The sequence below is a fragment of the Xenopus tropicalis genome, chromosome 6 (assembly GCF_000004195.4).
Source record: "Xenopus tropicalis strain Nigerian chromosome 6, UCB_Xtro_10.0, whole genome shotgun sequence".
Classification (NCBI taxonomy): Eukaryota; Metazoa; Chordata; class Amphibia; order Anura; family Pipidae; genus Xenopus; species Xenopus tropicalis.
The window spans coordinates 29802714-29829247 of record NC_030682.2 but is presented as its reverse complement, the minus strand read 5'-3'; the positions used below and the strand labels follow the sequence as shown (position 1 = coordinate 29829247).

The following is a 26534-nucleotide window of genomic DNA, read 5'->3' as shown; positions in this document are numbered from 1 at the left end:
CAGGCAGTCAGTGACCAACAGCGATGGTACCAGCTCTACTGTAGCGATTCTACGCGACAGAGAATGCAAGGAGCCTGCTGCAGAGAAGCCAGTGATTGCGCTCTGCAAGGACCCACAGCCAAAGGCACAGCGCTAAGTACTGACTGTACGAAACAGTGGTCCAGAGCAGTGATCTAGAGTAGTGATCTAGAGTAGTGATCTAGAGCAGTGATATAGAGTAGTGATCTAGAGCAGTGATCTAGAGTAGTGATCTAGAGTTGAAGGAGGCAGCTCCAGAGGGGTTAGTGGCTGCGTAATGCCGGGACCCACATGGACTGGCGACTGTATGGCATTGTATGGGTCAGGGACCCACAGTGAAAAGAGGCAGCTCCATGTAATGAGGGACCCGCAGCGACTGGCACAACGCTAATTACATTTCTGGAGTCAGAGTGGGACAGGCGGCCCCAGAGAGACCCGGAGTGGGACAGGCGGCCCCAGAGAGAGACCCGGAGTGGGACAGGCGGCCCCAGGGAGCGACCCGGAGTGGGACAGGCGGCCCCAGGGAGCGACCCGGAGTGGGACAGGCGGCCCCAGGGAGCGACCCGGAGTGGGACAGGCGGCCCCAGGGAGCGCACATAATATCAGTGTCCCGTACTGCTAGCCCCGCCCCTCCCTCACCCAGAGAAGCGGAGCGCTAAGGAGTCAGACCCCAGCGGATGAAGTTGCTCAGTAACACACACAGCGCTGCTGCCGCCTCACTGCTCCGGGCTCTCCTTCCGCGCCACCTTTACCCACAGAAGATGCTGAGCCGGTGGCGCCCTATCGCCCAGCAGCCAGCATGCCCCATGCTCATGGTGATAATGCTGAGTGGCGTTTGTTCTGCCTTTAACCTGGATGTAGAGAAAGTGACAGTGTACAGCGGCCCCCCGGATAGTTACTTTGGCTACTCTGTGGACTTCTACTTGCCCGACTCGGCAAAGTGAGTGCAGGTCACTCTGGCTTGGATGGCATGGTGTGGGTGCATGCAAGGGAAGGGTTAATAGCATGCCTAGGGATTCCCACATACGCTAGCTCTTCATGTGTTGTTGGACTGCATGTCCCAGCATTCCCTGTCAGTCTGCACCTGGGAATTGTAGTCTAATAATAGCTGAAGACTGGGCTAGACGTCATTGCTGGAAGCTAGTATCCCCTATGTGACATGTATTGGCTTTGGGACAAATGCATCATTTCCTACAGCTTTAAGGGACAGTCTAACATGGGTTATTCATTATAATTTCCCCCTTCCTTCCGCAGTGTTTTTCCTGTGCCAGCTTCTTGGCTTCTTGCCCCCCCCCCCCTTCCCACAACTGGCATGTTATTTTCTCTAGAACCTATGTATCAAGTGAGTGAGTCCAAGCATCTGCCAGGGGACAGAGAGCTCAGGGTTAAACTGCCTGCACAAGGAGATTCTGCAAAGAGATTCTGTTAAAGCTAGGCTACTGTATGTAGGGTGAGGAACTGGAGGGGCTTCTGTAGGTCTGGCTATTGGGTTTAGGGGTTACTGTATATTGACTGTAAGCTTGAGAGCAGGGTCCCCTAATCCTCCAGATATAGTATTTTTTTCTTGTTGGCACTACAGGAATAAAATGATAATACTGTGGGGAACTAGTCTACATCTGATTAATGGGGGAAATAACCATAGGTTGCTGGGGGGTACTTTATTTTAGGCAAGTTAACTGGGTACTTTGGGTGTAAGTGTTCAGTAGTTGGGAGATCTACAGTGCATTAAGTGGATTATATGAGAGCTGTTTTATATTGGCTTATTGTGAGCTTCAGTTCTGGTATCTTAGCTTACTGGGGGATACTGAATGTTGGGTAGATTATTGGTGGGTTGTAGTATGTTATGCAGTGTATTGGGGGCTTATGCATATGAAATATGTGTGGTTTATTGGGGGTTGTAGGATCTTTGGTTATTTAGAGCTACTGTATTTTAGGCAGGATACTGGGGCAACTGTATTTTAATACAATTATTGTAAATAACCTGGGCAAGTTATTTGGGGGGTGGTACTGCATGTTAAGCAGGTTACTGTGGGTTTCTGTATGTGCAATAGGTTGTTGGCAAGGCTTATGTATAGAAGGTTATTTGGGGAAGTGGTTGTGTGATATATTGGTTTAGTGGGTTATTGTATACTGCCAAGTTAATGTTGTGGGGTGTAGGGAGTAGAAATGAATGAAGGTTATAGTGTGTTGGGGTGCAGGCTACATGTCAGTCTGTTGTCAGAGAGCTACTCTTTGCTGGGTTATACTGGATTATTATTGTGTTGTGTGGAGGGTGGGAATTTTGTATGTTAGCAGTTGGTGGGCTACTGTACATTCAATAATTGGCTCATTGACAGGTGGCACAGGGCTACTTAGTTAGGGAGCTATTTTGTGCTGCATTAGTATAGTGCCAGGGATACTGTACTATAGACAACGAGGAGCTGCTGTCTATTTGATTATTGTGGTGTTAGTGCAAAGGGACAGTACTACTGTATGTTGGCTGATGGGGAGCAACTGTACGTTACATTATTGGTGTGCAGGCTGGGACTGTGTATGAACAATAGTAGAGAAGCTTCTAAGGTTGATTCACGTGCCAAAAATATCATTGAAAAACTAAGTACAATACGTGAAGGCTAATACCCATTTACTATGAATATAAGTCACTATGGAGATTGGGTGAAGAGTATTCTTTGGGCTGTTGGTTAGAATGAACAAAACAGTACAGATATATGGTATCTGTTCTTTCAGCCCACAAGCTGATCGTATAGATACTTAACAGGGTTGCAGTGTGTATGGCTGCCTAAAGGTAGTTATTGTACTTATATACCTGTCCTGGGAAGGGTCTGGTGGGGCTGCACTACCAATAAGGTGTTTGCTTTTAAACAGGTGACCTGGTGGTGGTGGTGGTACAGGTACTATCATACGTGCAGTCTATTGGGGGCTACAGATGCTAATGTAGGGCTACTGGTACTGCTATAGAAATTGTCTTTGGCTATATCTCAGCTTTTAATAGGCATGCTATGTAATTGCCCAGGAATAACACAGCTAATGAATACAATTCTGTGGTGTAACAATAAAATGAGCAATGTGCATTTTTGCATGTAAAACTATTCCATATAGTTTTTTAAAATCAGTGTCCTCTACAAAGATTTTGCTGTGGGGCCCAGTCACTGCAGAGGCTAGGCAAACATACATATAAGATATATATAAGGTAACACAGGGTAGGTCATAGGAAACCATATCGAGACTGCAGCACTGTTACACCAGCCGACCCAAGCATGTTGGGAGTAGCGAAGCAGCAACCAAAAAACTGATGTTTCCCAGTAGTGATGCACAGACTGTTACCCCCTCACATACTGCCTTTATTCCTGTTCCATGTTCAAAATGTACAAAGCTTGAATAAAATCATAGCTGCATTTATCCATGCACTGTGGCTTTAACATGCACTGCTGACTAATGAATATCAGGCCAACTGGGTATTTCTGTGCAGTACATTAACTTGTATTGACCAGAACTGTTGCATAGGGAAGGATAGGGGTCCAGCATTCAATAATGTGACACTGCTAAGTAGTTGTAGCAATCTGCACTGTAAAAACAGCATGGAAACATCATTCTTATAGTAATAGAACACAGGAGGCTGTGCTAGCTCAGGGGTCGTGGATATGATGTTCTCTAACATATAAAGCGGAGTATACAATGCATTTCTCATTATATTAAACTGGAAGATGTAAGCCAGAGATGACTAATTTGTGTTTTACCCCCCAAGAGAAACTCCTTCTTGTAACATCTTGAATACAACAGCACCCAAAACCACTGATACGCTTTTATTTTCTATATCTCATACTACAGAACTAGTATTCTCATTGGAGCGCCCAAAGCCAATACCTCTCAGCCACAGATAGTGGAAGGAGGAGCCGTGTATTACTGTCCCTTCCCCGATACCCTGCCTACTGGATGCAAGCAGATTCCATTTGATATCACAAGTAAGTGGCACTGAGCATGGATGAATCCCTGTATGAGTTTATACTACATAGGATTTTTATTGGAGGTAGTGTGACAAAGACTGGCATGGCAATTATAGTACTACATGGAGTATCATGTTAGATTCCAGCTTGGAACCCCATAGAGTTTTGATGTGTGTATGTAGAAAATGCATAATTTTCAGTGTATTGTTATTACACATTCTGGTAGAGTTTTCCTGTATAGTGATCAATAAAATATACATTACAATCTTATTTTTATTATATTAACCCTTGGATGCTTATTTTTTGTTTGATTGTAGACCAGCTACAACAATCAGCATTAACAGTTACATCCTATGCTGAAAGTTTTGTTACTTAAGCATCACTTGCTGCATCTGCAGGTTGGACATCACTTTATTATTCATAACATCAGTCTCAAAAGTTTTGCGTTCTTGTAATACAAATTGCTTGGATTACCTGTGGCTAATGACAACATTGCTGAGTTAAATATAGTAGTGGTAAACTCTTGAAATATCTGTCCCAAAAAACATTAAATAATAACAGAGAACTCACTCTCTAAGTTGAGATACATACTGATGATGTGGTTACAATGTGACTGGTTTGCATATTCATTTATAGTGTAAAGGTGGCCATACATTAGCATCACTAACTTTTTCCTACAATAACTACAATAATGATCCGCTCGTGTAAGTAAATTATCTACCTCATTGTTCCATCTGAGAACTCTACCTGTGCTTTGGGGTGAGGGCAGTGACACATGGGGTGCATTAAGTTCTGTGGGAAATTGTGCTCTATGTGGGCTAGAAGGTGTTTGAAAATACTTTTTCATCTCTTTGAACAGAAATTGTCACTGCAAAATATTTCAATTGCACAATTATGCAACTGGATCATTTTACCCAATGGTAAAAAAAATATTTTCCAGCACTCATTACCCAATGGAAGTGTGATTTCCCACAGGCAACAGAGTGCCCTAATCTGGGAGTCCCCAATGTTTAGTATCGGTGAGCCACATTTTTAAATATAAAAACAGTTGAGGAGCAACACAAGCATTGAAAAACTTCCTGGGGTGCCAAAAAAGGGGTTGTGATTAGCTATTTGGTATTCCCTATTCCAAGGGGTTGGTGAGCAACATGTTACTTGTGAGCCACTGGTTGGGAATCTCTGCCCTAAGTGCTTCCCCTTTGCTTTAAAGCTTTGTAAGCTTTGTGGGTATCCTAGTTATCCTCCTTCCACTTGTGAGCTTGCGATTTCCACTTGTGCTCCTAAGTGCTACATCTGTGATATTAATTTGTTTTCCTGAGTGCCTCTGTTCCACCTGTGCCCCCCTTATTCCAGCTGTGCTCCTGTGAGTTCCGGCTATGTTGCTTAGTGTTTCTGTTCTACCTGTGCCTCAAATGTTCTGCTCAAGTGTTCCAGCTGTGCTCCTTTGCATTTCTGCTGTGTTCCAGCTGTGCAACTGTGAATTTCAACTGTGTTTATGAATGTTTCTGTGCCTCTAAGTGTTCCACTTGCATTCCCAAGTATTCCAGCTATTCACCAGTTGTTTGGAGTGTTTTTGCTGTATTGCTGACAGTTCTACTTGTGGTCCTGAATATTGCATTTTATTTTTTTTATTTCTGTTGGAGCCACATTTCTTCTGAAATAGGTGGAATTGTTTAGCAGTGCCATAGACTATAGCAATGAGTAATAATCACTTTACTGCAGTTAACATAGTGAAAGGAATTGTGTGATTCGACTCTATAATGGCAAATATAAGCCCATGTCATGAGGGAGATAATGATCCACTCCAGGCCTTTTTGAGAACTTATTTCTTGTTATCATTTAGTGTAAAGAGGAATTCAGGTCTACAAAACAGGACTGGATCACTATCGCCTTTGTGACAAGTAGTTGGTTGACAGCTCTGCTATTGGCTTCCTTTGACATTCATGCATGGTGATTTGCCTGTGATCCCAGCACAAATGCCTACTAGTACATTCTTATATGCAATAATGTAACTAGGACCTCCTGGGCCCTGGTGTAGGGCATAAACCCAAGAACAGGGTGCTTCAAATGCTTCTGAAGTCAAAATGTATTAATAATACAAGCCCAATGCGTTTAGACCCCTACATACAGGGGTCTTCACTTGGGTAGCATGCAAGAAAAAAGTGCAGGCTTGCCTAGTCACAGAAGGAATTATATCATCTGTTCATCTTGATAAAGTTGCCAGACGCATTGGACTAACAAGTCTCTTTAATGCTGAATTGCCTTCCCGTTGTATGAAAATCTCATTCATTAAAATGAAGTAACTATCAAATCAAAACTGCATGTAGACACAGCAGCACATTAAATATGTCCCTGAGTCAGGCTAGATTGTAAGCTCTATGTAGCAGGGACATACTGTGCCTACTAGGGCCTCTAAAATAAAAGACAAAGACTCATGTATTTGTAAATGTAGTCTTTAATGAGTGTGGTCCTACCTTCCCTGCATATTTTCCTTCTTTGCTAATGACCATTGATTAAGTTTATTTCAGTTCCTGTATCTCATCTCGCCGGAGCCCATTATTACATTCTTGCCGGTGCAACGAGCAGTGCTAATGAGTCCCACATGTCTGCTATACGCCGGCGAGAGCAGCATTTCCTATTGTTGGTTTTATGTACACACTGCTCAGTAATTTCCCATAGTGCTTTTATTGTGTTTATGCAAGAATAATTATTCCCGGCTCTTGTATTATGTGTCATTTATGGGTTTATAAATGTCTTGTTTGTTTTCTAATGGTCCCCCTTTCTACAAGTATTCTGCCCTTTCCTTTAAGGTAGTGAAGTGGTGCATTTTGTTTGCATGGAGCAGATTCAGTTCATATCTTGTGGTACAGATAGCTGACCTGGGGTTCGAGAAACTTCAGCTCCCAGTGCCTACATCAACATTGCAGCTGGAATTCTGGGAATTGTAGTTTGGCAGTAGCTGGAATGCTGTGGTCTGATGTGCATTGGCATCTCCCTTGTTTCCTGCAGAGATGCATGGGGCATCTGGGCGGAGGCAGTGATCATTTCATAAACTGCTTGTGCCTTGGTGACCCCGTGGCATCATAGGCTGTGTAATTCATCCGGCACCCCATATGACAGAATGTGGCATGAGAAATGTTTCCCATCTATGGCTGGAAATCTGTGTCCACTAATCTGACTACAAGGGCAGCAGAAGTCAGCTTTGTAGTTTAGTCCATGTTTAAACAGATGGCCTTTTCCTTTCCTTTAAATAGACAGTAAAGCATGAAAGCCTAGTTGCTCACATAACATGCAGCCTTTGCTGAAAGCTGCCATAATGCATGTCTATGTTCAACATGGACCAAGTAATTATGATTTATGTTGAAAAACTCTCTCTTTATAAATGAGCAGGCATTTCATATAAAGGGGTTTAACTTGGAAGGAGAATCTGATAATAATAATAATATAATAAGAGACCATACAGCAAGCGGAACAATGTTTACATTTAGAACAATTTCCCAGTGACAACTTCATTAATAAACTGCTTTTACCAAACAGAATAAATCTCTACTTGCAGTATAAGTGGTACTGTAACAAGCTGTTTGGGCAGAGCCCTCTTTACCTCTTGTATCAGTTATCGGTTGTTGTTGTTTGTTTGCAATCTGTATGTTCACAGTATACACCCATTTATTGTACAGGGCTGTGGAGTAATATGTTGGTGCTTTATAAATGCCTTATTTATTATGATTATAATAATCATAATAATCATCAGTAGCGTATGGACATTAGGGAACCAGGGAGAGTGAAAGGATGAAATAAGTATATTCTTTGAAGCAAGTAGGACACCTGTTGAATGATACTAGGGATTCAGATTTGGGCAAATCCGAGTGTCCGGCCAAACTGAATCTGAATCCTTGACTTTTGGTCATGTGAACACAGAAGCAAAAAAGTTTAAAGTGCGCGCTTTGTGCACACTTCTATTTAACCCTATGTCACCTAATTTGCATGTTGCCTTGCCAAATCTTTTACAAAGGATTCGTCCGAACTCAAAAATAGTGGATTCGGTACATCCCCAAACGATACATAGCTGAGGCAAGGAAAGGTGGAGGGGGAATAAAAGGACCTCATGGATAATATAGTATGTTGTAAGATCTCTCCCTGTTTTGAAGGACAAGCTGTTGTAATGGACCCACATCTCTCAGTACTCCCTGATCAGTCAAAGGAAAAAAGAACAACAATTCCCTAAAAATGCTGATATCAATGACAGAACATAGAATATGGTGTAGGTTTTCCCCATATTACGTGCAAAAGCAAGGAATTAATGTCCAGTTTCAGGATGGAGTAAGTTGCCAGAAGAGAAAGAAGATGAAAAGCTACCATGGGCATGGGGTGGTGGCTTCTAGTTCTTTTTGTTTAGATACATGTGTTTCTTATTTTTTTCCCACAAAAATAAATGTTTAAACAACAGCCTGAGTGCATTTTGCGTAGTTGGTTGGTTGCACGCTTCATATGACAGCATTAGTGTAAGCTGGATTCATGGCCAGGGACACAAGGGTTCCTTGTGAGATGTCATCAAGTGCAATAAATGGCCCAGCCTGTATGTCATTTAGGGCAAGATTTGAGAAGAATGCCAATTTGATGCTCTTCATTTCCACCTTGAAGGTCAGTTAGGGTGAGATTTGGGGTGAAAATGTATTAGCGCCCTACATATTCTTGGAAATGTGGGTGACTTAAATTTTTTCCCGCTTCTGTAACCAGGCTTGGACTGGGATTCAAAACAGGCCCTGGCATTACACAGAGGCCCTAACAGCCCCCCACTAACCCAATAAATAGGGGCTGTCTATGGCATCTTACATGCCATTCCGGGCTTGTCTGTAACCTTGTCATGAGCCCCAAAGACAGTTTAAAGTGGCAACCACTGCTAGCTATGTCAACTCATATGGATTTTTTGGGGGTTACCCTTATTTAACCCCTTCTCACCTAATCACCCTCCCCCTGTAATGTGCAGTGGTGAATGTGTGCACCTGTGTTTAACTGAACCAGCTTGGCATCTCTACACTGTTATGCCCACTTTTAACTAACGATTGGCTGATGACTGCAGCTCCGTGCGGTTGAAGGTACTAACTGGGTCTGGGCATTTTATAGAACACTTTCCTTATAAACAGAACTGTAAATAAAAGAAAAATGTTCCTTGAAGACGAGCACGTTTTTATAGTTTTCTCTTTTATTAGCAATTTGCATTCTTTTAATAGAAGAACAGCCCATTTTTTTTTTTTAGAATGAGTAACTTTGAACAGAAAATTGTAGCAGATGTTGGCACTGTGTGCTGGCTCTCCCCCGTGCCAGTATGCTGTTTATAGGCATTACTACCTTTTAGCATTCCTCATCTCATGTACATAGCTGGGAATGGCTGGGACTGGCTTGGCCTGGAGCGTTGGATATGTTCTTGCTCTGTGTCTCTGTGCCAAGTATGGTGTCTGCCACTTTTGCCATGTTTTTGAAGTTCAGGTTTACTGAAATTTAAATTTGAAATGAAATTAACAGCAACATAATACTTTAAATTGAGATGAGAAAGTAGGGAGAATAAGTATATATATATATATACAGTGCATATGGCGCTATATAGGTATGAGACCCGTTATCCAGAATGCTTGGGACCTTGTGTTTTCTGTATAATTTGTAATGTAATTTATAATTTGTAATTTGGATCTCCATACCTTAAAGGAGAAAGAAAGGCTAAGTCACTTGGGGATGCCAAGCACCCCCAAGCGACTTGAATTGCTTACCTTGTACCCTGGGCTGGTGCCCCTGTTAGGAGAAAACTGCACCAGCCCAGCGTACCTGTAGCGATGCGCTTCCTTCTTCTGCGGCGAAATCCCTGGGCCAGCGCATGCGCTGTAGAGTGAAAAGCCGACTTTCTTGTTAAAGTTCGACTTTTCACTCTAATGCGCAAGCACACCAACGCGGAAGAAGGAAGCGCTCGCAGCTACCCCGGGCTGGTGTGGTTCTCTTATTAAAAACCATTTAATAATTAAATAAACCCAATAGGATTGTTTTGCTACCAATAAGGATTAATTATATCAAGTACATGGTACTGTTTTATTGTTACAGAAAAAAGGGAAATCATTTTAGAATTTATTTTTTTTAAATGGACTATATAGGAAATGTTTTTTCCATAATTCCCATAAAAGGTTTCTGGATTACAGATCCAATATCTGTACTAGTCATGAAGGTTGGAAGTTGGCAGAAGTGCTACCCTAGCTACTCATAGATATAGTATATTCTGACTCAAGGTTGCCATACATAGGAAGATTTAAGCTGCCATTTCGAAACCTTCAGACCTATATGTCAGCTTATTTGCCCACATATGGAGCCCTCCGATGGGCCTTTCCAATGGAAATCTGCCAGAAAATCAGCCAGATGTTTATTGCACAGGTTTGATAAGGGCCATTCAGATTAGTATATATCTCCGACCTTATGTGGGCATATCGGGAAAGATCTGCCTATCTGGCCAGCTTAAGTTTTGTGCGTATTTCAGTAATACCAAGGTTGTACTGCAGCAACATTCAGAAACCTGCACTGTTATAAAGCTGCCAAGACAGGAAAAGGAAAATGTGACATTTTTTATTTAAAGCTTCCTCTATACCTTACAGTGATTTTTATAAAGTTCTTTAGAGCTCATTTATTAATTGCTGGGATGCAAGATCACATACTCGTGCCCCTTAGTGCTCAGTTATAGAATACTTGTATCATTTTGCACCTTTCACCATCAAGGGTGGATGTATTATGTTAAGGCATTTGTTTTACATTGATTTTGGATTATTTCAGACTATTTGTTGCAAACTTCAGCAGATAAAAAATGTATAGTGATGTATAGTCCCAAGGGAGTGTTAGTGGATTTGTACAATGTAAATATATGGGGAGGTGTTATATGTGGTTCATAATAACATGTGATTTATTGAACATTTATTGTATAGCGCCAACGTGCTGGCTTCTGTTGAGGGGCATTAGGGTTCTGATTTGTTTCAATGCATGTGCATAAGTCAGTTCTTCTTCCCAAAAGTGGTGGGGTCCCTAAACAGATTTGGCTGTGGGGGGACAGTGCCTCTGTTATTGTAGCTGTACCAATGTTGTTAGTGTTGTATCTGAACACGGAGGTAGTAATACCAAAGGGTAAACCTGTCAATATGTTGCATGTGTTAAAAGCATGTCTTATCCTTTCACTGTAGTAATTATTTAGTTTTAGGAATTTATTTTTAATGAGCTGAAAACAAATAGTAGGGCTCCATTCCCTTAAGGCTTGAAAATCTCTAAAGACCTTAACAATTACCTATAGATGTTCTGTAATAATCCCCTAGGTACTGACTAATGCACATTTGCCATATGCTTCCCCAGAATGCATTGCAGGGTGAGCACGCTGCTGTGTACATGAAATATTTTAGTATACTGCTAAATTGGATCAAGTTGTCATCAATGCAATAAACTGTGGAGTTCCAGAGCTGTCAAGGAGGTCACAGCTGATTGTGTGGCGCCCCTTGTGACTTGCTCCTACCACCCCCTTTATCCACCCTTTTATTACTGTTCAAGGCAATGCACCTTTGCCCCTTACCTGCTCATTGGATGTTTTTATTTTGCTACCATGCAAGCTTGGGAGACGGGATGGAGGGGAGGCCATAGGTGACAAATGGAACATGGAAGTAGTGATTTTAAGCTTTGCAGTCTGCCAGTTATTAAGGTATATCTTACTCCAAAGTGTTGTCCTTCCACCCTGCACTGCAGCAGAGCTTTCTACCTGCCATTGCTCATTGTATCCCTCCTTATAGCCTGTTGATGATCGGTAAATTAAAGGAGACATATTGGATAAATGGGAAAAAAAGGTAATTTTGTAGGCAATTATGAATAATATCCGGTGCTGGTTTCCCTTTGGGCTAAACATTAACCCTATCTGTAACAATGGCCCCTTTATTGGAGCTCCCTATAGATCCTCTCAGGTCCCTGTCTGGGTTTCACATGGAGAGTGGGTGTGTCCTAACGGTCCCTGCCAGAAGCACAGTAGGAGGGGGAGAGCCAATCACAGCCCTGCACTCATACAAGCACAGACAGGCTTCAGTTCCCTATCAGGTCAGCCTAGCTGCTGATTGGTTCCTATCCTACAGTGCAGTGTATGGAGGGCCGCCGGCTCCCCAGCTCATCCAGAGAATTCAGCCAGCAGGAAGTGGAACAGATGGGCGGGGCTAGAGGGGTTTTTGTGGAATTTCTCAATAAATCAGTCAGAAACACAACTTTTTTAAGCACAATCCTTCTATATCTAGAGGAGTATAATTCCCTGGTACATTTATAATGTTTATAGGATATGTCTCCTTTAAAACATTTTCTATTCTCCTAAAGGGACAAAATATACCCCTTTTTAACATGATACAGGTATGGGATCCTTTATCTGGAAACCCGTTATCCAGAAAGGTCCAAATTACGGAAAGCCTGTCTCCCATAGACTCCATTTTAATCAAATAATTCAGAATTTTAAAACTGATTTCCTTTTTCTCTGTAATAATAAAAAAAACCTTGTAATTGATCTCAACTAAGATGTAATTAATCCTTATTGGATGCAAAACAATCCTATTGGGTTTAATTAATGTTTTATTGATTTTTTAGTAGATTTAAGGTATGGAGATCCAAATTACGGAAAGACCCCTTACACGGAATACCCTTGGTCCCGTGCATCCTGGATAATGGGTCCTATACCTGTATACCGCTTTTTAATATGAGCTGAACGAATAGGGCATGTGCTGAACATACTTTTTGCTTGTTGTTTAAATTAAGAAATATCTATGGTTTTTGTTATTTCTGGCACTAAAGAAAGAGTATGAAGACAGTTTTACTTCCTGTAACTTTTGGCTCCAAAGAACTTAAAAGAACCTGATAAAACTAATTACCAGTCCACTGAGAAGCCCCTGATAATGAGCTGCTCAAAGGCAGCTGATTGGACAAGGCATAGGTTTGTTATTGATGTTTTTAAATAAAAACAATAGGCAGAATGTAATTTCCACACAAGTCTTACTTAATATGCTAATTTTTTAGCAAAGGTGTTTCATGCAGTCTGCACACAATATGCACATTTTAAACAACATGACAATCTTAAATTAGATGTGCAAATGCAAGTTAGCAGAAAAGAAATGATAAATAATGCATGTAGCTGAATTGGCTGTTATTTTTAGTGGCTACAGTAATCAAACATTAAAATAAATATAACTTCTTAAATATATTAAATATCCACTCCAATATATATATATGTGTGTGTAGTTATGGAAAAATAAATGGTAGATACGCCCTACTTATAAAGATGGTATTTATAACTTTTATAAGAGGCCACAGTGTAATTCTCTGAAATAAATGGGGAAGAAGCTCTTTGATGTTGAAATGAGTTTATGAGGGGTTTGCTTCACCTCTTTATCTTGAATAGAACTGCTTTTTATCTGGTGCTTTTATTGAGTATTCCTGCTAGGAGTCTTGTCTGTGACATCCCAAAGTTTCAGGCAAGCTTATCTTTAAAGGCATCAACAGCGAAGAAAAAATAGAAAAGATCTTGTTTGCAGATGGTGTCCACATGTGCCAAGTGCATGGAGTATAGGAGTTCTCACAGATTTCCCAAGATGCTCCTCGTCTTGCTTAGATCATGCAGCAACAGTTGCTCTTCGTCTCTGGGCAGTTCATGGTTTCTATTATCTTTCTGCCTAATAGAAATGATTTGTGCCTTGATCATCAAGTCCATTCCACACGTACTCTTTGTCCTTAGTGAGAAGCCAATCCTGCCCTGATAAAACTGGAGAAGGTCAGAGCAACTGTCTGCAAGTAGTATATTCTGGGGCATGCTGGGTTTAGCAGGTGTTCCCATTTCCAGCTCCCAGTGCTGCACTTTGGGCAGTGACATTGGTCGAGACACTGGAGACTCCTTTTCTGCACTTGATCGTTTCCATTTATCAAACTCTATTAGGCAGTTTTGCTCCTTTATAGATTTTACATTAAATTGTGTGAAAATCAAGAATGTACCAGTTGCATTATACTCTTAAATATAGAAGGAATGTGTTTAAAGTAGAAGGAAAGGTAAAAACTAAGTAAGCTTTATCAGAAAGGTCTATGTAAATACAGCCATAAGCACTCACAGAAACGCTGCACTGACTCCTTAAGGTGCCCATACAAGTAAAGATCCGCTCGCCTGGCAAGGTCGCCAAGCGAGCAGATCTTCTCCCAATATCCCCACCTACGGGTGGGCAATATCAGGGAAATTTAGGCTAATTCGGTCGTTTGGCCCTGGGGCCAAACAATCGAATTATGACGACTGGGATAGGTGCAGTCGGTTCGGGGACCGCATCAATGAGTTGATGCGGTCCATGATCTGACTGGCCGATTTCAGGCCAGATATCGGTCTGGCAGGCCAGCCGTTGTTGCCCCTATATGGGCCGATAAGATGCCGAATCTGCCCAAGGGACCGATATTGGCAGCTACAACTGGTCCGTGTAGGGCCACCTTTAGTGAAAACCTTTTAACCTTTTAGGTTAAGAATAGGACTTTCAGCTGAAGCAGAACTGAAAACAGCACCAGCCCCAAGAGTTCTGTACCCCCATTCACTGTATTGGAAACTACCGAAATTCCCCTTACTGCACAATACTTCCCAGTTAGTTCATTTACAAACAGGAAGGCATTGCCTAGGATGTTCCTGCAGTGCAGTTCAGTTTGCGGGTAAAGTTGATCCCACTGGAGCAGAGCAATTCAACTTGTAAGGATTTATTAATAATTTAATATATATATAGGGAATGCTGGGGTTTTTTTTGAGTGAATGGAGATAAAAGCAAGTCCATATGGCACCACCCTGATGTGAAAGAGCTAAACTAATCATTAGGGAAGGACGTTAGTAATTTATTGTCGATCAGTTTAGTAACCCATTTGCTAGAGATCAGCAGAACGCTGCCCCTTGACAGATACAGTGATATATTTCTCATCTGTAATGTATTTTGATTGTCATAGTTTCCTCCTTCTGCCATCCTGATAACGTTCCAGAGATGAAATTAGGAAACGTAGTATAAAGGTAGCCAAGTTTCTAGTTGCATGGGGTAAAACTGGTTCTATAAAGGAAACAAATGTAAAAGAAGCAGCATTTAGATTAGATTTAGAGTTTCTGAGCTGGGGCTCCATTGTATCAGCTGCATCCAGTTGCTGATGAGGCACACATGGCTGCTGCTTGTGTTTCTGCTCCTAGGAGACATTGAGGTTAATATGAGGGACACCACAACATCAGAATTCTTCAGTGTACTGTACATACAATTAATGTGTCTCAAACCACCAAAAGAACAGTCATTATATCTGAACACTCTGTAGACAATTATTGTGAATCTTTGAACATTCTAGAAGAGAGAACATCTATTGTTCTTAAGCTGTTGAGGCTGATGGCGCATTGGGCTCTTTTCATCCAGCTAAAAAGCATGTGGATTTGCCTCCTGCCATCACTTATCAACATAAATAGGAATGTGAAGGGGGGGGTCCCAGAACAAAATATGCAAATATGCAACTACAAGAGAAGCAACAACCCTTACTGCATTTGCCAGTGTTTCATACTAGTTGACCAGCGATGCCCAACCTCCAACCCTCCATTTTCTGGAGTGCATATTCTATTCCAAACTTGCTTAAACCAGTGGTAAACAGGCTGTGAAACTACAGCAGATTATTGGTGATGTATAGATGGGGTCTAAACAAGGCAAGTGCCACCATTACTGAAGCAAAATACGTTGGGCAATGATGTTCCTGTAGGTCAACAGGCAGCTAATGGCTGCCTTCCCTATTATGTTTCCATTTGTGTTTCTTTATTTTGCTTCAAAATGCAGTATGTTTTTGGTTTATAGTTTTTGGTGTATATCGGCCTGAGGGCAGGAGAACAATCTTGCCCTGCGTGCAGTGGAAACACGTAATGAGAACCTGTACTGTGGTTGGTAAACAGTCCGACACCAAGCATAAGGCACTGTCCTTCTATTACAGAGAAAAAGCAAATCAGTCACAAATAAAGAATTGTTTGTTTAATTAGGTCCCTATGAGAAATAGATAATGGCTTTTCAGGCAATAGATTCCATACCTGTATATACAACATTATACAGGCTGTATTATGCCCATGATGGCTCGTGTTCCCTTGTCCTGCTAGACCGTATGCTCTAATGAGCAGGACCTCTTTACCTCCTGTACTGGTTAGTAATTGTATGTAATCTGTAAATTAGATATATACACCCTTCTATTGTACAGTGCTGTGGAATATGTTGATACTTTATAAATATGTGTTAACAATAATTAAAACTGGTGATTCATGTTTGGCTGTCCCATAGTTAAGGCAATTACCCTTGATGATTTGAGCTTATGCAGCTACTGGATATGACATTGCTCTGCCATTTTCCACAGCTGCCAATGTAAACAGTTTTTTAACATTTTTGGTTGATTTTCTCTAATAAACTGAGACACAGAGTAGAATTAGCTTTTTTGTAAGGAAGGAGTAAAAAAGTAAATAAACCTTCCAATATCTAATGGGGATTATGGACCCTTTACTGGACCATGTATGAGGCATCAATAGTTTGGACAGCAAATTCTGATAAATAAAAAGCCTTTATTGATAATACAACATGATTGGATCAGTCTGATTAGATGGAGTGCTGTCCAAACTCTTGTTGACTTGGACAGGTGGATGGTAACCATTTAGGGACGTACAGCCAGTAAGTGAAAATGAGTGCTGAATACTAGCTGTCTGACAAGTTGGAGGCATCAACATATCCACAAATGAAACAGATCAACTGTATCAACTGCTATACAGATATTCATGCTTATACCGACCTTTAGCGTAACTTAGTAACATGCGGATCCATATAAGGTCCTTGGCATCTCCACCTTACAGTTAGGAAGTTCTTTCCTCAACCAGAATGGTCCACCCTTCAGTTCTCTGGCAGTTCTACTATAATTCCAACTTGAAGCATTGGAGTTGAAGTCCTGCAAACTGCTTGGCTTTTCTAATGTATGTAAGATTTCCTCAGTTTAGATTTGCTCCCCGCACCCAACTTCCTGCTTTGTATAGAGTCCCCTCTTTTGTATTCTTGGCTCTGTTACACGGATATCCATGAAGAAGCTGTTTCATCTCTAGAAGCAGCTTTACTACCCCTTTAATAGGGGGATGTCTATAAAAGGGACTTTGTGCTTGGGGCAAAGGGCTGTGTTTCACCTTACACCTACAGGGACAGCTCAGGCTTCATTGCTTTGTAGTGAAGGAATGTCACAGGGAGCAGACAGATAAACAAGACCACATTTGCTATTTATGTTTTCCGTGAGAAGTTCATTAGCTGTGACTCTGAGAGAAGGAACATATCATAGGCTGGGGCATGTGGGGAGTCAGTTGACTTCACAGAACCCAGGGTGAAAGAATGGAACGTCTGCTTTTTATTAACTCCTGCAATGCATTGTAATTTGCCTGAGCTCTCAGCCATATGGTTTGCCTTACAACTGACATCTGCAAATTGTATACAGGGCAAAGTTAAAGAGTTGTGTTTTGCAAAGTACTCCAGTACCAAATTCTGTCCATTGGGTAGTAGTGCCCAACCTTAGCACTCACTGACACGACAGCTTCCCTGACAGACTCAGACTCTCAGAGGGTCCAGACTAACGTGGATATTAATACCCATTTGGGGGTTTCTCTTTTGTAATACAGCAGCTAATATACACTATCAGATCATTGATATTTCCTGGGGCCTGGTGCCAAATTCGCTTTTAAAAAGTCATAGGATGTTGAGAAGCTTACATAATGTCTACTACCTCTGTAACTCGCCAGACTAAATCTATATGTATAATTTGCACTCTTCATATACATAAACATGGGATTTCTTTTTAAAAATAGTTGAATTGATCTTTGCATGCACAAAACATACTCTATATATACATATGGCGTAATACACCCAAATAATGCACATTATAAAGCTTTTTACCAGATCAACTGTTTATCTGAAATATTAGGGGAAACATATAAAAAAAATAATAACTACGGGCAATTAACAGTGTTTATCTAGATGTTCCTGCAGTCTGGTGCAAGATTTTGACTTCCCCCTTGTCCACCAAGCTCCAGAACAATCCACAAGACTCTCCTGTTCCACAAAATTAAAGCTGCCACACCCCATTCTTCTCCTATAAACGGTTGGCAGAGACCAAAGTATTGTAGCAACTGACTGTGCTCTATGTATAGGGATTCACAAAACAGACAAAGAGCATTTGCTTTAATTGTCTTTAGTTATTAGTGGGCAGTTTTTCCTCTTCCTTTCTCACCACCTGAAACCTGCTGTCCCATAAATAAGGCATTTACTTTTGCCCACTTCAGCAAAAACTAATTTATGATGGAATTTTGTAATTTTGTCGGAAAGCACTTAGGTGTGTTTGGCTGCAGACAGTTTCTGCCCATTTCCATTTACCTTGTTCTGAAATCTTGCTGTCTTTATATTAAGAAACAACCTATTTCTAAGCAAGGGTATATGTGTATATATATATATATATATATATATATATATGTGTGAAATATATTTTTAAAGGTATTTGCACAGCTAAGATACTTCTTTGCTGATTAGCATATCATCTTAATATCATATATACAGTATATATTGCTTGCCTTAGCATGTGAATATTCTGCATAAATACAACTGTATATTTCTTCCTGTTGATGTGGCTTTTGTTGGTTTTTTTATAGTAAAGCATAGAGTGCAGCAAAGTAAATGGGTTTAAAGGTACCTGTAAAATATAAAAAGAGATAGTTTAACTCTTGCCTATATTCTCTTTCCTGTAACAGACAACAGGAACATCAGGTTAAATGGAACCAAACAGCCTGTTGAATTCAAGTCAAACCAATGGTTTGGTGCAACAGTCAGGGCTCATAAGGAAAAAGTTGTGGTAAGTGAAATGTTTTAGTGTATAATGTATTAGAATGCGGAACTGAGCTGGCAGTGTTTTTATTTTGGATATTTAATTTACAAAATTGTGCAAAACAAGTGGTATTTTAAGGGCACAGACATGCCCCAAATGGAGTAGGCTAGAAACAGGATGCCTTACATTAAGGGGTATGGTTCCAGTAGCCCCCCAGACAGCACGGAGCCATACTTGTCCCATGTTCTTGGTGTACTGTAGGAGAAATTCCCAGAATCTAGTGAATCCACTAGATCAGAGTTGGTTGATATTCCACCCTCCAGATAAAGACAAGTAACCCACAGCATGACCCCTACAGCCAACTGAAGGCATCATATAAAACCATAGACAACCTACCCCGTACTGTTTATTTCACACATTTGTAGATTAGACAGGAGGCTTAATTTTCCTGTTTGCCTAAGGAAGCAGAATTAATTGTTTCCAGCCATGTATATAGCGGGCCAGGATACATCTTACAGTTAACCAAACAAGTCAATGCTTTTTAAGGGGGTCTTTTTGTCTTTGCTGTGCTCTCTGCCAAATGTGTAATGAGTTGAGCTGCCTTCAGGCATGAGTAATTGTACAATGGAAAGTTGATGATCCCGTGCATGGATCTGTGTAATTACTTACGTTATTTTGTCAGCAAAGACTAGATTCAGAAATGATGAGCTCTCTGTTCAGCACACTTGTAATTTTTTTTTGGACAGGCTTGTGCCCCACTGTATCACTGGAGAAGTATTAAGCCCATTTCAGAAAAGGATCCTGTTGGCACTTGCTACATTGCCATTCAGAATTTCAGTGCTTATGCTGAATACTCTCCCTGCCGAAGTGGTACGTAAACTGATTTTCCAATTCTGTGTGTGAGTTTAGACAAACTGGGTATGGGTAAAATAAGATAAACACCCAGTCCTACCTACCTGTCTACTTTGTGTTTTGGTCAATACAACACTTGCTGGCTGCTGAAAGATCAAATTTGTGTATATAAAGGCCCATATGGCCATCTGAATGCCTTGAAAAATGTGCTACACATCTAGTCATTAGGCAGCTTGGCCAAGCATCTAAATCTTTGCATGTGTGGCCCTAATTAGAGCTACATTTAATTAAAGTTTTTAAAGTGATTATTCAAAAAATATTTTATTCATATTTTGCTTACAGACCTAAATAGGTTGTTCAAGTTAACTTTTAGTATGATGTAGAGAGTAATATTCTGAGACACTTTGAAAAGACTTCATCCAGTTGTACAACATTATATTAAGGATTTATTCATGATTTTCTTTCTTTCAGACCTTGCTGATCCTGCTGGACAAGGCGTCTGTCAAGCTGGCTTCAGTCTGGATTTTTATAAGGTAGGTGGGACTGTGGTTATGCCAAAAACATAATGCCATGACAGTATTTTCTTTGCTTTACATTCATTTCCTTAGAGTTGTCCAAACCTCACATCTCCAGGTCTAGGTGATGGTCTTGTGAGTGGTAGCTGTGCTCCATGACTAGTTAGAAATGAGAATGTGTAGAATAAATGTTTCTACAGCTTAAGCATTGTTGGGGTCATGTTGTTGGTTTACATTTTCCCTGTAGGCCTCACAGTGTATACGGCCCTAAATGTTTGTGACATGAATGTTGCTTCGTGAAGTGGCAGTATTTATAACCATCATATATAACAGTCTCAATCACAGTCAAATTCATTATTTCCCTTTATGTTTAGAAATGATTGGCAGCTCATGCACATAGGCACAGGAACTCTGCTTTTTAACAAATCATTTTCTTCTGCCTAGAATGGAGACCTGGCGTTGGGAGGGCCCGGAAGTTTTTACTGGCAAGGTAAGATTAATGTCACCCAATCAAGTGTATTACATCAGAATGATCTGACCCTGTACTCAGGAACCATAGATGGGCAGATCTTACTTAAAGGTGTTTTAAACATATAATAATCAGAGATAGAGTCCATGAATTTAGTCCATGCAGTTCCTGGGTATGATGGCCTTGGCACCTACCAACCACACAGCAGTATAAATCCACAACTGTAGAAGCACAGTATAAAAAAAATAAAAAAGACTAGCAAAGCCAAAAATACTAAAAAATAAATATTGTTTAGAAGTTGTAATCAGAAGTCATTACTCATAATGCCTCTTGTGTCATAGTACTGACAATTTACTATTTGTGGCCAAATGACCTTTGTCATATAATACCAAGTCCTCTTCTGTTCTCAACTTCATTTTGGCCATCATGACACATGTTCTTTATCAGTAGTATAAAAGCTGTCCTTTTGTAAAATACATAAAGAAGATGAAAATACTTAAGGATCAACCACCAGCTTTTAAACTGTACAGGAGAGAGAAGATTATACTGTATATCAGTTGGTGGGATATGAAGATGTAAAGAAGATGTTTACACCCTGGTTTAGAGTAGCGTGATCCAGAATTACCAGGCATCAGGGCACACTGCTGTCATGGAGGCAAATAGTTATGTGAGCTTGACAGAATGCAGAGAACAGAATCCCATTTAGGCCTGGACTGGGATTCAAAATCAGCCCTAGGATTTCTAGTACACAGACGCCCAAACTGCCCCCCACCAGCCCAATAAATAGCGACTGTCTATGGCAACTTACAGCAGCCCTCTGGCAATTGCCAGTCTGGGCCTGACCCTGATCATAATTCAGTACTAATGTGGATTTGTTCCACTTATAGAGGAGCCCCTGATAACTACAACAAACGTAATCCTGTTATGATTATTCTGTGTTAGCCTCCTTTTGGTTTATGTAATTTTAATAGCTAAAATACTCTGTTAAACTAAAAGTTGGACTTTTACTATAGCAGGAGAGTATGAGGCACAGGTTGCTAGGTAGTGGAACAGCATGGTTCAGCTGGCAGTGCTATGTCAGGTAGAAGATTAGCCCAGGTTGTTCCTGGTTGTTAGTATATCTGTTCTTTTGTGTGGTGTTTTATCATAATATTTAGTAAGTTTTTCCTTTCTCCCACTGTGTGGGACATTTTGTATCTCAGGACAAGTCTTTACTGCCAGTATAGCAGACATAATTAAAGACTATTCCTTCAAGAGCATTATCAGGAAGATATCGGGCGAGAAACAAACAAAAATGGCACAATCTGCTTACGATGATAGCTACTTAGGTAAGTCGCACCCCAAAGTCACTTGCTTTACTAGAGTTAGTAGTGGTTATTAATAAAGCTGAGTTCCATGTCTTTCATTGGTTTTGTGCAACTGTGAGCAGGTTGTTAAACAGGACACACCAACTCTTCCGAGTTGTCCTTGCAGGGCCTCCAGCAAAGAGCCTGACAAATTTTGGGGAATCACAGAGCAAGTTTGTGAAGTGATAGAGTCCTGACATCCTTGCCTGGATCATGATACCCAGCAGGATGGAAGGGGGCCCACATGAGTTATAAAACCCCCATTTATTTTCCATATCTGAGACAATAGGAGTCTTTTAAAATATCTTTGGGGGCTATAATCCAACAGTTTGACAGCCATTTCCTTCTATAGCAGATTATATTGTCCTAATAGGAGTCCAACAATTTCCATCCTTATTTATTTTGTTAGTATATTCCCTCCACGAAGGCATGCTGTACTAACTAATTATAGCATGCCTTGAGGAAAGTACAGTACAACAGGCTCCTACAATAAAAGCTCAATGAATGGCAGAATGTGTAGCATAGCAAGGCAGCAATGGCATTAATGCTCTATATAAACAGGATGCAGCCAGTTTAGATATCACTTTCCTACTGCTTTATTCCGATCTTGCCAAAATGGTTTATTTTTATACATGAAGGCCTTTCTGATTTCCTGAAAAAAATGTTCCTGACTAAAGCAACTGGATGTTTATTATAATCAGGGTTTCTGAATATCGTCTTCCTAATGTTATACATAACAATGAAATATATTCTGGGACAGCTTCACTTTGAGATCTTTTTTTATAAAGGTTGTTAATGCAATCAGTCATTTCTTGGCAGCAGCGCAGAGTTTGACTTGACAAGAAAGGTACTTTGTGGTTAAGAGGATCGTTCCGTTATATAAAATGAGATTATGGAATGAATTGACATAGACATAGCCTTTGCTGCTGGAAAGCTTAAATGCTTGTGTTCTTTTTTGTAAGCAATAACACTTAGGTGAAATCGACTGCATCCATTAAGGTGGTTTATTTTAATTGGTAAAGATGGTCAGAAAGGGGGTAGATGTGGCCTTCAAATCATCTAAGCATTGAAGTGACTAATTTGACAGAACATAGAATTTAAATCACTTGGCCAGAATGCACAGATTCCATTTTTGGGGTTAGCAGAAATATCCAGATTATAGGGGCCCTATGTAGTGTGGTCTGCAAGTGAACAGCCATACCCACAGCAGTGAGATTTTTGGTTAATCTGTTGTTGAAAGCATGGTCAATTAAATGCTGATCCATCAAACACATTATAGAACAGAACCTAATAATACAGCACTGCTTAATACTGTATGCTGACACTACAAAATGAAGCCTTATGCAGGTGTGGGATCTAATAATGTTTTGGACCTGGGGTTTTATAGGTAAGGGATCTTTTCCCAGATTCACATCCACGGCCTATTGAGGTCTTTGCTGATGGAATTTTCAGACCTACCTAAAAGATGCTGATCCATAACCAGATATCAGGCTCTCAGGGCAACTAAGTGGGCCTGCATAAGTAAATAAAGGTCCTTCAGAATTAACCATTTGCATTTTAAATGTGAAATAAAGAATGTGTGTGAAGGCTTATAATGACAAATATAAGTAAATCATTTTGGTTAGTTCCCAATCATAGAGGTACAAACATAGCAATGTCCTAAACCAGCAGTCAGCAAATTTCTCTGGCGCCGTACATCTTTCATATGGTTCAAGCATGCTTCCCCTCCCCTGAGGTGTGCCTTTCTATGGAACCTATTGATTAGCCATTGTCTATACTTATTATATATAACTTTAATTGTCTCCCTGTACAGGATACTCTGTGGCTGTTGGAGAATTTACTGATGATTCAGTGCAAGGTAATACAAACCACTAATCACTGTAAGTTCATATTGCCGTCCTAAAACATCTTTCAAAAGCATTAGTCTGAGAGTACTCTGTTGCCACCATTAGGTGTATTAAATATTAAAATATAGGTTATCGATGGATGATGCGATGCAATCAGGGATGCCCAAGCTGCATCCTAAAGGCAGTAGGTATAGGAGATGCATTTGATTGTACTGACGCAAATTGGTTACAGAACAGTTTTGTATATTACATTGGACATACTAACAGGGAACAAATTCCTTTGGAAAGTTGTCCCATTCTTAAATTTAAGTAAGTTTGACCCCATTCAGTTCTGTATATTATGTGTATGGCTCCTAGAGTTAATAGGGCCTCTTTATTAATAGGGAAAGGGGCCCAATATGCACCTGCCATGGAACACAAGAGGGGTAATTCAATGAGACCTAGGACTGAAGTGCAAGAGCACTAAGGGCCCAAAAGCACAATTAAAAAGCACCTGTGCCCAGGGTCAGGCTTCTCTGTGCACCTCATGCCAGATAAAAAATCCAGCGCAAGGTGAAGAGCACAGTTGCCAGAGCCCATTTATGACTAATATGTCTCTGACTGCCATTCCCTGATGCAGGATCACTGCTGCCATGGGGCAAGCCACAGAAAGCAATGCCCTGCGGTATACTAGAGGTACTAGAAAGCCGATCCTGGTAAACAGTTCTAATGAAACAGAATTTCGGCTCCTATAGTGCAGAGAGTGCAATTGAAGTTCACTCATCCTAGAATCACCCCAGCCCTCATGAATACAGTACTGACAAATGCAGGCACCACTGTATTCATGGTGAATGCAGATCTCTGTGTTCAGTTTTGAAATGCAGAAACCTGCAGAAATTCTTCTATGTGCAGGGCAGGGTGCAAAGTACTAAAAACAATGTACAATGAGAGATTGTGCATGTTTTTTTTTTTCTCTTTGCCCTGCATATAGAAAATAACCCCTAAATAGATAATTCCTGTCTATGTATGCTAAAGCACTCTATGGAAGAGTGGCACAGGGGTTGATGTGGATATCTCCTCTCCCACCTCTCCCTTGCTCATCATTCAGGAGGCACAAGGAAGTGTTTCCACAAAGAGGTGTAGAATTCTGTTCTTAATGCCTTCCCAGGCCAGGCATGAAATACAGGACTTGCGTCTGTAAGTTCTTTTCATTGTGCCCATGTGTTGGGTTTCTCACCTCTCAATGGATATGGCACCAATGCCTATAGTATGGGGTTGTAGGGGGTGCAATTTAATTATAGTGAATGTGCACTCATATGTGTTATTGCCCTGCCATACAATAAAAGATAAGATAAAAAGGCTAGCATTTGCTTTAGGCCAAACCTCAGCATAATATGCTAGAGATGGCTACGGACTCAGGGCAGGAGCACCCAGGTCAACAGGACTGTTTGGTAAGCATAATGCTTTCCTATTTGGAAGTGAGTTATCCCTGGCCGTGAGTTTTTTCACCTGAGTGCAGGGTCCAGGGCAGGTTGCACCTGGACCAGAGGATTTGAGCGGTGAGCTGTTTGTGTGGGGAATCTGTATTGCTTTTTCCAGACAGACACCTGTATTTTTAAACTAATTTCCATGTTTAAACTAGCCCTTAAACTGTGTGCTGTGAATATATAATTTTTAATATGCTTTTAACCTGCTTTATACAGCATATATATGTAACATTACATTTTAAATATATCTCTAACTAACTTGAAAAAAAATTATTATTAAATACAAATTAATAAAATATTTACATTATTAATTACATACATTTGCATTTGCACATTAGCAGAAGCATTTGGAACTTTAGCATAAAACTAATATAGGCAACAGGGCAATGTCACACATGCAAAAGTATATTAATAAGGGCTCAGATTAGGAGCAAACACCAGGTATTTGAAGTATTATACAAAGTGTCCCCTAAACCCAGCAATAGGAAAGAGGTGACCCACAATCTGGTGGGAGTTATAGTTACAACACAAGGGTGCCCAACCGACCCTGCAGGATTTGGTACCACTAACTTGCACTACTAACTTGTACAAACTCGGTTCTTGCTTCTCAATCTCTATTAGCATACAGCTTCTAAAGCTAAGAAATTGCATTTATACTTGTGCAGGAGTAAGAGTAATGTATATTTTAGTTCATAAGAAGCATTTTTCATGTTATCTGCTGTTTAAAGGATTTCGTTTTTGGCATGTACATCTTAAATGTCACTGAAGCAAGACCACGTTTGGGTCTGGTGAATCCAAGCACGATGCTCCTGGTTAAGAGCTACCCAGGCACTGTCTCTTGGTTTTCCGCTGAGCTGCCTGTACCCGGCAGAAGCTTATGAGGCCGAGCAGGCAGCCTTTGTAGAAATGATTGTAACAGGAACCAGCTGCAAACAAAACCTGTCTGTGTGCTAGGCTCTTGCTAGGCAGATGAAAGGCTCTGCTAATGCCACATCCACCATATTACAAGCTGTTTCTGATGGGAGATCACATTGATTGAGTGTGTTTTAGAAATAAACTTCCTTTAAACTGGCCTTCCCCTTGAGTTCCTTTTTAATTTAGCCTTGTGGTATCCACAAACCAAAGCCTGTGCTACTTTAACCTCCAGAACAGACCATAAAAGTTGCAAGTGAA

The 26534-nt window shown here is 40.7% G+C and overlaps 1 protein-coding gene across 1 annotated transcript in view; it reads left to right on the top strand.

The window, feature by feature from the left end:
- The first annotated feature begins 491 nt into the window (after window positions 1-491).
- The window catches only part of itga8 (integrin subunit alpha 8), a 107015-nt gene continuing 80972 nt past the window's right edge, over window positions 492-26534 (top strand). The window contains exons 1-8 of the mRNA XM_002939028.5: window positions 492-958; window positions 3847-3980; window positions 18793-18893; window positions 19613-19736; window positions 20190-20251; window positions 20678-20723; window positions 21905-22030; window positions 23862-23906. Coding sequence (XP_002939074.2) covers window positions 696-958; window positions 3847-3980; window positions 18793-18893; window positions 19613-19736; window positions 20190-20251; window positions 20678-20723; window positions 21905-22030; window positions 23862-23906 — 901 coding nt within the window. The 5' untranslated portion in view covers window positions 492-695. The remainder of the gene's footprint in view (window positions 959-3846; window positions 3981-18792; window positions 18894-19612; window positions 19737-20189; window positions 20252-20677; window positions 20724-21904; window positions 22031-23861; window positions 23907-26534) is intronic.